Source organism: Thamnophis sirtalis, unplaced genomic scaffold, assembly GCF_051295495.1.
Source record: "Thamnophis sirtalis isolate CommonGarterSnake01/CBP01778 unplaced genomic scaffold, rThaSir2_p1.2 scaffold_3, whole genome shotgun sequence".
In the NCBI taxonomy this organism is placed as follows: domain Eukaryota; kingdom Metazoa; phylum Chordata; class Lepidosauria; order Squamata; family Natricidae; genus Thamnophis; species Thamnophis sirtalis.
Window position 1 is genome coordinate 173,712,924 of NW_028261383.1, and position 12,640 is coordinate 173,725,563.

At 42.6% G+C, this 12,640-nt stretch overlaps 1 protein-coding gene across 1 annotated transcript in view; it reads left to right on the forward strand.

Annotated features, from left to right (window-relative positions):
- Positions 1-12,640, forward strand: part of CC2D1A (coiled-coil and C2 domain containing 1A) — a 70,116-nt gene that overhangs the window by 36,225 nt on the left and 21,251 nt on the right. Inside the window, 5 exon segments of the mRNA XM_087710975.1 lie at positions 3,080-3,138; positions 6,285-6,401; positions 8,717-8,790; positions 10,291-10,349; positions 12,151-12,202. Of these exon segments, the coding sequence (XP_087567101.1) occupies positions 3,080-3,138; positions 6,285-6,401; positions 8,717-8,790; positions 10,291-10,349; positions 12,151-12,202 (361 nt within the window).

Here is a 12,640-nt window from a genome sequence, read left to right on the forward strand (position 1 = left end):
CTATTAGAAAGAGTTACCTTGAGTGCTTGTATAAGATGATGTTGTCACTATCAGAGATAGCAGAGCCGAGGTGGCGCAGTGGTTAAATGCAGCCCTGCAGGCTACTTCAGCTGACTGCAGTTCTGCAGTTCGGCTGTTCAAATCTCACCGGCTCAGGGTTGACTCAGCCTTCCATCCTTCCGAGGTGGGTAAAATGAGGACCCGGATTGTTGTTGGGGGAGATATGCTGACTCTGTAAACCGCTTAGAGAGGGCTGAAAGCCCTATGAAGCGCTATATAAGTCTAACTGCTATTGCTATTGCTAGCATCCAGCAATTTTGACTTCTGTTGACCCCATTTTGAATGCCTTTGATTTCCCCAAGTATTAGCAATTACTCCAAAATCTGTTCTCTTCAAACTGTGTGTCCAAAATATCAAGCTTTAGCTTTTTTTTTTAGTTTTCCAGTGAGAAGACTTGTTCTTCGTGTAGAATTAACATTTGGATTCATCTTGTGGTCCAGGGTATTCTCAACATTTTCCCTCCAGTGCCACAATTCAGAGGAATCTATTTTTCTTTGTCTAGCTTTTACAGCCAAATGTTAACAGTATTTGTGATTCCTCTGCATTTTGCCTAGATCTGTGCTATTGTTTCTCACTAGTTCAAGTAGTCCTCCCTTAATGAAAGTAATTGTTAAGCAATCCCTTAACAAGCCCAACTCTATGCTAAGTGATCATAAAGCATGGCATTAGGTGACTGCATCAACTTACCACAGCAGTTGCAGTAGTTTCGCTTGGCGCATTTAAGCGAATCCTGCATGGCAGTGGCGCAGAGGTGGGTTCCTACCGGTTTGGATTGGTTCAGCCAAGTAGGTAGTAACTTGGCCTGGCACGCCCCCGAACCCGTGCTCTCAGCGGCGCTGTAGGCACTGCCATCTTGGTTTTTTGCTTTGCGCATGCACAAAAACTTTTTTAAAATACTGCGCATGCGTGCATAGTGTGCATTAAACATGCACACGCAGAGCATCCCTGAGCGAACCAGGAGTAGCAGTAGCCGGAACCTACCCCTGCAGTGGTGGGATTCAAAAACGTTTACTGTCGGTTCTGTGGCTTGGTGGGTGTGGCTTGGTGGGCGTAGCAGGGGAAGGATACTGTAAAATCTCCACTCCCTCCCAATTAGCTGGGACTCGGGAGGCAGAGAATAGATGGGGCGAGGCCAGCCAGAGGTGGTATTTCTCTGAACTGGGTGCCATCGGCCAGACAGTGTCGGCTAGTGACCCCCAGGGGAGAGCCTTCTCTGTGGGAGCGCCTTCCCTCTGGAATGAGCTGCCCCCGGAGCTTTGTATAATCCCCGACCTCCGGTCCTTCCGACGCGCCCCAAAAAGTTGGCTTTTCCAGCAAGCCAGCCTGGCCTGAACAAAACAAAATAAATTATTATTATTATTTTTAATAATTTTTTTTATTTTTTTGTTACATAAACAACACATACCCACAACAGTGGGGGAAAAAAATCAAAACAAAAAAGAACAAAAAACAAAACAGAGAAAGAAAAAAAAACACAACAAGCATATGTTATTAAAAAGTATATCAGCTGGTTACAACAAGTTTTTGTGCATCTCTTCCATTAATTCATATTAATTCAAATATCTTAACTCAAATGTTTACCATATTAACATCATCATACCTCCACTTTTAGTTGACTACAGTTGTTTAAACATCCTTCATCATTAACTATACCAAAGATTTAATCCATAACCACATGCTGGCATATCATTTACTTGTTTATAAAATCCTCCATTAACATCAAATCCTCATATCCTGTTTTAGCTAAACATCCATAATATTTAATACCAAAAATTCCATCCTCCATGTATATAATTTATTATCATTCTCCTTTCTTTATTTAATTATATCATATATCATAGCATTTTCCCCATCTTGGTTAAGATTTAACTGTATATAGTTTAATTTTATTTTTTATAATAATTATTGTGATTAATAACCTTTATATGTAGTCCAAGGATATTTCTAACCTTCCCTTCTCATATCCAATTATTATTTATCATAGCAACTCAACATTATATACAAAAACAAAATAAATTATTGATCATTGCTAATTTTAATTCGAATTTTTTTTTAAAATGTTGTTGTTAATTCTAATTGGGTTTGTTTGGGATATTCTATTTTTTTTTTTTTTTACTTTTGTATTATGTGTTTGTTTGTTTTTAATGTTGTTCGCCGCCCTGAGTCCTTGGGAGAAGGGCGGCATATGAATCCAATAAATCAAATCCAATTCAATCCAACTACTCAAAATTTCCACTACCAGTTCTCCAGAACTGGTCAGAACCTGCTGAATACCACCTCTGCTGCATGGCCATTAGATGCGACATCACATTATCGCCATTTACGATCTCCTGCTGGCTTCCCCACTGACTTTGCTTGTCAAAGCCAGCACCAGTACTATTTGTATTTCCCCTCTGCTCTTCCCTAGTCACTGTTAAATACCTCCAATCTTGAAGTATCCTGCCAACATGGTATTCTTGTCATTTCCCATTCCGCTGGGTTGTATTTAGTCTGTTCCTCCATCTGTGACGCACCCATCATGGGTTACCCTTCTTTGGGGTCCAGCCTCAGCAATATAACCTTAGAGCAGGGCTGTCAAACTGCCAGCTCACGGGCCGGATACGTGACAGGCTGGCCACACCCACGCCTGGTTTAGCCAAGGGGGGAAAAAGTTCCGAAAGTGGTGAGGGTCCAGTAATCTTTATCTAAAGTATCTTGCTCCTGCGCATCAGATTGGAATGGGTCACCCACATGTCTGTTGACCTCCCCAAAGATTCAGTTCTGACCGCCATCAGCAACTGTGAATAAGTGGTCCGCAAGTCCCAGGAGAGAGTTAACCACAGCTACTGGATGGGGGATGGATTACATGAGAAATATGTTCCTGGGTTCTGTGGGGAAGGAGGCTGCGGACTCTTGCGTAAGAGTTGGGCTTGTTAACGGAAGGAATATGAGTGTTGCCTGAGGGATTTTGAATGGAGAAGAGGCAGCCAAGTCTATCACATGTTTGTCTATTCCTCACGTGGCTTCTTCTTGATTCCAGATGTGCGTCAGTTACTCAAAGCAGTTCACCCATTTAGGGAACATCACAGAAACCGTCAAGTAAGTATATCAGTAAACTTAACAAATGTCCTTCTCTTCTGTTCACTGTTATACGATCTTCACATTGGCCAGACATGTCCTTGTTGTAATGAATATTCTTTTGCGGAGTTAAGCCGTTGAATAGACTTCCTTTGGGTTTAAGAAGACAGACACAAAGATTCCTGAAGCAAATTATAGAGTAATTAAGGATAACAGTAAGCATTTTGCCTTAGGAAAAACTGCAACTTCTTGGAAAAATATAATCCGTAATCAGGAGAGGCCAAGTCAGACAAGAAGCATGTTTTCATGCCATAGGTTCACTCCCAGCGTGACCCGACAAATGTGCGCACGACAAAAATGCGCCAACAAAACCGCGGCGAGAAAATTGCAACGCCATAAACACGCCCACAACAACGCGCCGACAAAACCCGCCCACAAAAGCGCGATTTCAGTTAAGGCAAGGGCTAGGTTCAGGGTGAGGATTAGGGTTATTAGGTTGTTATTGTTTGTTGAAGGCACGCTTTTGTCGGCGCGCTCTTTTCGGCGCGCTCTTTTCGGCGCGCTTCTGTGCTCATTCGTCGGCGCTATTTAGAACTCGCCGTTTTCTCGCCGCGGTTTCGTCGGCGTGCTTTTGTCGAGCGCGCATTTGTCGGTGAACCCACTCCCAGCATCTCTCAACCCATGCTGGAAAACATTACTGTTTAAAACCTTAGTTGCTATTGACACTAAAGAGATTCAGCTCCTAAATTAAAAGTAATAATTAGAAAACATTGGTAAATGATAAAGTTATCTTCTTGGCCCCAGATCATGAGAATATAACTAAATCTTCCCAGGTGCATTGCATCTAATACACTACATCTTCCCTATGTATCCCATATTTTTCGCCTCTTAAAGCTCCATTTTTGTTTTCTTTTTTTTATTATTAGATTTAATTTTTTATTTCTCATATATACATTCACAATTATAAAATCTCATAACTGTTGTTAATAATATGTATAACAATTTTTCTCCCCTACAATTGACAATATAATTGAGATTGCTTTCTTACCATCCCATACACCCATCTTATTTTACAACAATCTTACTTCTTCTTCCTTCCTTCCTTCCCTCCTTTCTTCTCTCCTTCTCTCCTTCCTTCCCTCCTTCCTTCCCCCCTTCCTTCCCCCTTCCTTTCCTCCTTTCTTCTCTCCTTCTTTCCTTCCCTCCTTCCTTCCCTCCTTTTTTCTCTCCTTCCTTCCCTCCTTCCTTCCCTCCTTTCTTCTCTCCTTCTCTCCTTCCCTCCTTCCTTCCCTCCTTTCTTCTCTCCTTCCCTCCTTCCTTTCCTCCTTCCTTCCCTCCTTTCTTCCCTCCTTTCTTCTCTCCTTCTCTCCTTCATTCCCTCCTTCCTTCCCTCCTTTCTTCTCTCCTTCTCTCCTTCCTTCCCTCATTCCTTCCCCCTTCCTTCCCTCCTTTCTTCTCTCCTTCCCTCCTTTATTCCCTCCTTTCTTCTCTCCTTCTCTCCTTCCTTTCCTCCTTCCTTCCCTCCTTTCTTCTCTCCTTTATTCCCTCCTTTCTTCTCTCCTCTCCTTCCTTTCCTCCTTCCTTTCCTCCTTCCTTCCCTCCTTTCTTCTCTCCTTCTCTCCTTCCTTCCCTTTTTTGTATATAACTTTTATGGCATGATTCGTGGGTCATGTGCCTGATGTGTTACTCAATGTTTGGTAAAGTTTGCATTCGCTAGGCAGATCTGGGCCCAATAGTGATGCAAAGCGCTCTGGTTTGTATGGAATGTTCCATTTTGCCAATGCAGTTCTCAAAACACAACTTGTTCCCAGATCCCCTGCCAATTAGCTGTGGCTGGAGAAGTTCCAGTTTTATTCACTGTTTGCGAATAATACTGCTTCTGTTTGCTGGGATCAAAAATTAACTATTTTAGATTGAATTCTTCAGACGTTTTCATATTCTTCGGCAGCTATCTAAAAATCCAGAGTTTCTAGAGAAAATGCACTGAGATGATAAGGATGGGATTACAAGAATTCCAGCAATTGAATTGCTCTCAACTAATACCACTCTCTCCCTGTTTATATTATTTATCCTCTTTGTATGTGTTTGCTTTATTTCCATTCTGGCCTGAAGGCCTTTTAGGAAGAAGACTTCAGTGATATCTCACTAGGACAGAGAGTTTCTGATTTTCTTTGTATGGGTTCCTTCATTAGTAATGGGGAAACCTCCAGCTTCTTGCTGATGTAATGATCCCAAGAACTTTTATGAGCCTGGGATCAGGATTGCTAGTTTACTAAAAGCTAATTTTTAGTCGGGGGTCTAGAGTTACCTAGTCCTGTTTCTGATATAGCCTATCTGTTGTGGCCCGGCAGGAGCTGTTAGAGCTGTCGCCAGACTCCGACAGCGAGGGGGTTTATGAGTCGGCCTTGGAGGAGGTGGAGCAGGGCGAGGTGAGACTGGTTGGCCACCAGGTGGTGGCGGAACCTTGGATCAGAGGGAGTGTTCAGGGAAACACTTGTGAGTTGTTGCAGGATGCACCCCGTCGAAGGGTTACTCGACGGAAGGAACAACTTACCGGAGATGATTGCAAGCAGTTGTTGCTCATTGGGATCCTCTCCTGAGTATAAAGGGAACTGTTTGTGCCATGCCCTGGTTCCCGTAGATGATTCAGAGAAACCAACTGGATAAGTGGTTTGCTGTGAGAAGCTTGTTTAATTGTTGCTAGAGTAATTATCTATTTGTTTATTTTGGGCTTGCAGCCAACAAGAGCTTGGACTGATTAAAACATTCTTTTGTACGTCTGTTTTGGCTTTCGTTCCTGGACAGAGAAGGGGGGGGGGTCAGAACACCTATCTAATGCTATGACATGTTCAGTATATTCCTGCTTTTATAGCACAACCATCCACAGTTTTAGATGACTGCTTTGCTTCAATAGTCACGCCACATGTTGTAATATTTTATTTATTTAATAAGTAAATTTATATGCTGCCCATTTCACTGTTGAAAAGACTCTGGACAACTTACAAAATGATAATGGTAACATAGTCTGCAAACTTAACACAGTGCAATTCATTGTGTAAACTGGCTGCTAACATGCCATCCAGCGGAGCATGTGTGTGAAAGGTGTCTGGTTAAAGTTCATGAATCAGATATAAACCAGATGTTTGTTTTGGTCTTCCCCTCTCCAGATTTGAGAAGATGGCTGAAGACTGCAAGAAAAATATGGAGATCTTAAAACAAGCACACGCCAAAGGATTTCCACTTCCAAAATATCATTACGAGCAGAGGACTTTCAGTATGATCAAGTGTGTGAACTTGTCACGATTATAGCAAATTTTTCCCTGCTAGGAAATGCTTTTCAGTTACTTTCCTCATCAGAAATGGTTTCGGGTTTTGGACATCCTGATTAAGTTTCTCTCTGAACCCCAACAGTTAACAATCCAGACGAATTAAACCCAGTCTTCATAAGGTTGCCACAATTGAATGTTCAGTTAGTGCCAGCAAGGTAGGGTTTGGGAGTGAGCAAGAACTACCCCCAGATTGACACGGGGTAGAAATGGCCACATTTCTCCTATTTTTCCCATAACAATAACCCTTTGAGGTGAGTTGGACCGAGACAGAGGGACTGGCCCAAAGTCACCCAGCTGTCTTTCATGCCTAAGGCTGGACTAGAACTCTCCTGGTTTCTGGGTCAGTCACATTAACCACTACATCAAACTGACTTTCTTGCCAGAGCACTTGGTAGACTGATATTTTAGTTCAGGTAAAGGAGGAGAAAAGGCAATTGATATCACTAAAGGCTATAGCAATAGCAGTTAGACTTATATACCGCTTCATAGGGCTTTCAGCCCTCTCTAAGCGGTTTACAGAGTCAGCATATCGCCCCCAACAATCCGGGTCCTCATTTTACCCACCTCGGAAGGATGGAAGGCTGAGTCAACCTTGAGCTGGTGAGATTTGAACAGCCGAACTGCAGAACTGCAGTCAGCTGAAGTAACCTGCAGTGCTGCACTCTAACCACTACGCCACCTCGGTCTTCCTATAAATAAAAATGCCAACAGCAGATACAGTGAAAGAAAACACACACACACATATAAACATGCATGGTATAGAAAATATAGGTTAAAAAGTTTTTTTCCCTTCATAGTATTAAAAATGGGAAAAAATGTAATCAAATCAAGGAACTAATCAACTGCTGTTACATATAGTGTATAGTTAAAACTTGACATTTCTTGGACATTAGATGTGCTCATGGCCACATTTTATTTATGGAGGTTGAGGCTGTCGGTGGTTATATATAAATTTTCTAATCACGGGCAGCATATTTCACACACCAGCTGCTGCAAAATGGCAGTAGAAGAAGGCAGAGGCTCTCTTGCCTGTTCTTGGGAACTTCTAAAATGCGCTTGGTTGCCCATATGCGATCCAAACTATTGGACTAAAGAAATGCTTGGCTTGAAAAAGGATGACGTATAAGGGTATGCGAGTGGCACTGTGGGGTTTGGCAGGTGTGTGTGTGTGTGTGCAAGGAGGTGCTGTGCACGGAGGGAGGGTGAGGGGATTGTACAAGAGATGCCTTGTGAATTGGAGAGACTGTGCAGGGGTGCAGTGTGGAAGGTTTAGTTTAGTTTAGTTTAATAAAATTTGTATGCCGCCCACCCCCTTGGGACTCTGGGCGGCTTACAGGCAAGATAAAAGAAACATTTAAAATTAAAATAAAAGAGACAGTTATTAAAATTCCACACCATTCATTCCATCTAAGTGGGGCTGGATATTAATCAACAGCCCCAGGCCTGCCGGAACAGCCAGGTCTTAGTGGCTTTACGGAAGGCCGGGAGAGTGGTAAGGGTCCAGATCTCTACGGGTAGTTCATTCGGTTCCACCACAAATCCGCGGTAGACTAAAGCGCGCTCGACGAAAGCGCGTACGTGACATCATCACAGCACAATGAAAACGGCATGCTGTGAGCGGTAAATTTAAAATTAACGCGAAAACCTTACCCTAACCCCCCCAAACCTAACCCTAAACCTAACCCTAAGCCTAACCCTAAACCTAACCCTTAACCTAACGCTAAACCTAACGCTAACCCTTAACCTAACCCTAAACCTAACCCTAACGCTTAACGTAACCCTAAATCTAACCCTAACCCTAACCCTTAACCTAACCCTAACCCTTACCTTTATGTGAATCGGCTTGCTTTAATTTTATTTTAATTTTAATTTAATTTATTTTTAATTTTATTTGTCGCGCTGCTGATGACGTCACGTACGCGCTTTGATCGGGCGCGCTTTAGTGGACCGCGGTTTTGACGGGTCACGGTTCGTTCCACAGGGCCAGCACAGCTACAGAAAAGGCCCTCCCCCGGGGGGCCGCCAGCCGGCATTGTCCGGTCGACGGCACCCGGAGGAGGCCCAACCTGTGCGATCTTGTTGGTCGTTGGGAGGTAAGTGGCAGGAGGCGGTCTCTCAGGTAGCCGGAAGGGAATGTGGGGATGTGAAGGCTGCACAGGGAGGGTATGCAGAGTTGCATAAATGTTAGGTAAGGAAATATTTCTGAACTGATGACCTAGTGAGTTATCTAATACTGAACTTAAAACTATCTGCTGCTTTTTTCCTTTCAGGATCTTTCCAGAATTAAACAGCAACGATATGATTCTTTCAATAGTGAAAGGAATCAACCTCCCAGCTCCTCCAGGTAATCTATAAAATGAGCCCTGTTTTTTAACTAAATTGGGGGGGGGGGCAACCCCAATGCTGCCCTCCTTTTTGTTGAAATGGCTGACCTCTGTAAAATGCCCCTCCGTTGCTCCTTTTTTGTGTTATTACTCTCTTGCCATTCTAAGAGTGGCAGAAGACAAAATACTCTCACCAGTATTCATCCTCATCATTAGTACCAGTGGTGGGATTTAGCCGGTTTGCACCTATTCGGGGAGAACCGGTTGGTAACTTTCTAAGCAGTTCGGAGAACTGATTGTTGGAAGAAATCTCATTTTGTTTTTTCCCCCCACTTTACAGGGCTAATCCTGTAAGGAAGGCAGGAAGGAAACATCCTGGTGTTGTTTCTAGCCTAATCTTTATTGCCCTGCTTACAGAAACTGCCTCTCTGCTTAACCCTTATGACATTGTCACAGCTAAGACAAAGCGTCCATCGACATGAGTGACCTTGAGTTGGCCACGCCCACCCAGTCACATGACCACCAAGCCCCACCTACCCAGATGGTCATTAGGGCAGAGAACCGGTTGTTAAATTATTTGAATCCCACCACTGATTGGTACTATTGTTGATTCTTGACTGTCCCCAGTAGATTGACAAGATGGATGCTTGAAAGCATCATTGTGTCTCTGTTGCCTTTTTTTCAACAACGTGGCTGTCTTTTAAGAGCTGATTTTTCATTCAGTGTATGCCCTGCCTTTGGTTGCAGAAGAAGGATCAGAAAAATAAATAGCAAAAAAACAAATAACCAAAAAGCAATAAACCTCATATGAAATGATTGGATAATCTAATTTCAGTTACCATTCTAGCAATAGCAATAGCAGTTAGACTTATGTACCGCTTCATAGGGCTTTCAGCCCTCTCTAAGCGGTTTACAGAGTCAGCATATCGCCCCCAACAACAATCCGGGTCCTCATTTTACCCACCTTGGAAGGATGGAAGGCTGAGTCAACCTTGAGCCGGTGAGATTAGAACCGCTGAACTGCAGATAACAGTCAGCTGAAGTGGCCTGCAGTACTGCACCCTAACCACTGCGCCACCTCGGCTCTGTTCTAATTGGTTACTACTGCAATAGATAGAATATTTAGTCAAAAAGTACATGATTTTGTTGATTTCTGAACAAATCTGTTGCTAGCATCATCAAACAAAATACAGGCCCGAAAGGGCATCATCCTTCAACAATTATGTCCAATGGACTAGACTCCAGTCATGCTGACTTGCAGGTTAACCAAAGGCCAAGCTTCTCTTGTAGAGACCACTCTGGTGTAGAAAAATATTTCTGATTCTATTTCTGTTTCACACCTTAAGTCTAAATTTGTTTTGCCTTCGTGTGGCAGATAATCCTGTGTTTGGTTTGTAGCTGCCGTCATGCAAGATTGTGCTTTGTGAAAATTTATTTTTAGCTTTCAGATGATGTCTTATCCAAAAAAAAAAATTCTGGAGTATAATTTGCCATATTCCTGTTACTGTTTTTTTCCCCAGGCATATCTCCTGATGATTTGGATGCTTTTGTGCGTTTTGAGTTTCCCTATCCTAATGCGGTAAGTTACCGCAGGTTTAAAAAGCTACCGTTTCATCTACATGGAAATGTAGCTTATCTGAGCATCGAATGAGTTCATAGATAGTACCCACGGTCCTTGCCATTTTTGAGCCTATGGAAACATTTAGAAAGGCTATCGTAGTTAACGAGTGTCAAGAAAGATGTAGCATGTTATAGTTGGCATGGTGTTGCATTGACAATCCCATTCTTGGAGAGTGAAAGAAACTTTTTTTCTTTCTTTTTTTTAGTATTAATTTTTATTTTATACACATAAACACATCAACAGAAACAAACACCTGACTTAAAAACAACATAGGAACAATAAGTTCCATCGTATATCATACCGCAGTTCCGAATCGGTTCCTTTGCAGTTAGTGTTTTCCCTTCTATACATTTCTATCTTGCGTTCATAATCTCCTTATTCGTTATCTGTTTTTATGTACAATTATTTATTTATTTATACTTAGCTACTTATGACCAAGTATTATTTACCTATATTGTGCTTTATATTTTTACTGTCATTTATTCTCTTACATACAGTTATAGGTATACATTCACATAGTTATTCTTTTTCTTTGCCATTCTTATATTATTATTATTATTCCATTTAAGAGGTTATAAGGTATAGTTTGGAATGCTTTGTTTACCATCCTTCGCACCTGCTATGACACCACCTTATTTTCCACCTGTAAGAGCCAAGGTGGCGCAGTGGTTAAATGCAGCACTGCAGGCTACGGTTCAAATCTCACCGGCTCAGGGTTGACTCAGCCTTCCATCCTTCCGAGGTGGGTAAAATGAGGACCCAGATTGTTGGGGGCAATATGCTGACTCTCTGTAAACCGCTTAGAGAGGCCTGAAAGGCCTATGAAGCGGTATATAAGTCTACTGCTATTGCTATTGCTATATTCTCTTTCTTTTCTTTTCTCCCTCCCTTCCTTCTCTACTTCCTTCCTTCCTCCTCTCCTTCCCCTTCTTCCTTCCCTTATCTCTCCCCTACTCCTACCCTCTTTCTTCTCCTTCCTGCCCTCTCTCCTTCCCTTTCTCTCTCTTCCTCCCTAAAAGAAACTTTTAATCTATTTATAATTATTTCTCTTAATATATCTCTGCAGGTGGCAGCTTATGACTGATCTTGTTTGGGTTTGGAAGCTAAACAGGGTCAGGCCTCACTAGTATTCTGTATGGCTGGAAGGGAGAAACCTAGAGAATATCTGTATCATATTAAACCTATCTAGGTTGTAGGTTAGACTGCAAAAGCAGAGGAGTATCCTGTAGACAGTGGCAAATTAATTCCATATTGCTGCCCAAAAAACCCCATGAACTCATTACACATTGAGTTGAGTTGAGTTGAGTTTATTGGTCTTGTATGCCGCCCACTCCCGAAGGACTCCGGGCAGCTTACAATAAACAAGGGAAGGGGATAAATAAACAAAACAACACTTTAAAATACACAACATTCACAGTTACCGTGGGGCTGGATGTTTTACAAGCCCCCCGGCCTGCCGGAGCAGCCAGAACTTGGTGGCTTTGCGGAAGGCCGGGAGGGTAGTAAGGGTCCGGATCTCCACGGGGAGGTCGTTCCAAAGGGCTGGAGCTGCGACAGAGAAGGCTCTCCCCCGGGGAGTCGCCAGCCGACATGACATGACAAGGTTGACATGACGTTACTTTTGCTGATATGTAACACAGAGACAGAAGAAATAGATAGAAAGGATAAAACTGTTTTTGTCAGATGGTTATCAGAGCCTTGTTAATTTTCAAAGAAGCAGTGGTTTTTTTGTTGCCTTTCACATTCCTGTGTTTTCTAGGAAGAAGCTCAGAAAGATAAGACAAGCGTGATCAAAAACTCCAACTGTCCTGGTAAATCTCTCTGCATGACTTGAAAACCAAGAGGGCAAATTTTGCTTTTCTGGGTTTAGGTTAAAAGTGCATCGGAAGGTAGTATTTGGAAACGCAATAAGCGTTAACATTTTTTTTTTCTCTTAAAGCTGAGGTGCATAATCCTTTTATCACCCCCAACTTTTAATTCCCCAACATAGCAACCCAGGTTAAATATTTGTGATTTATTTGGGTTAAAGAGGAAAGCTTAAAAATGACCCTCCTTCACAGATTTCATTTATTTCCTTCTTAAGGTTGTAACTTTAAAGTCAGGAAAGCTGTTAAGACCTGGCTGTTCCGGCAGGTTCCACCACAAAACCGCGCTCGACTAAACCGCGCTCGACTAAACCGCGTAGCTGACGTCATCAACAGGCCGACAACAGCGCAGAGACAGAAGCACGCTGTAAACGCTAAACCTAA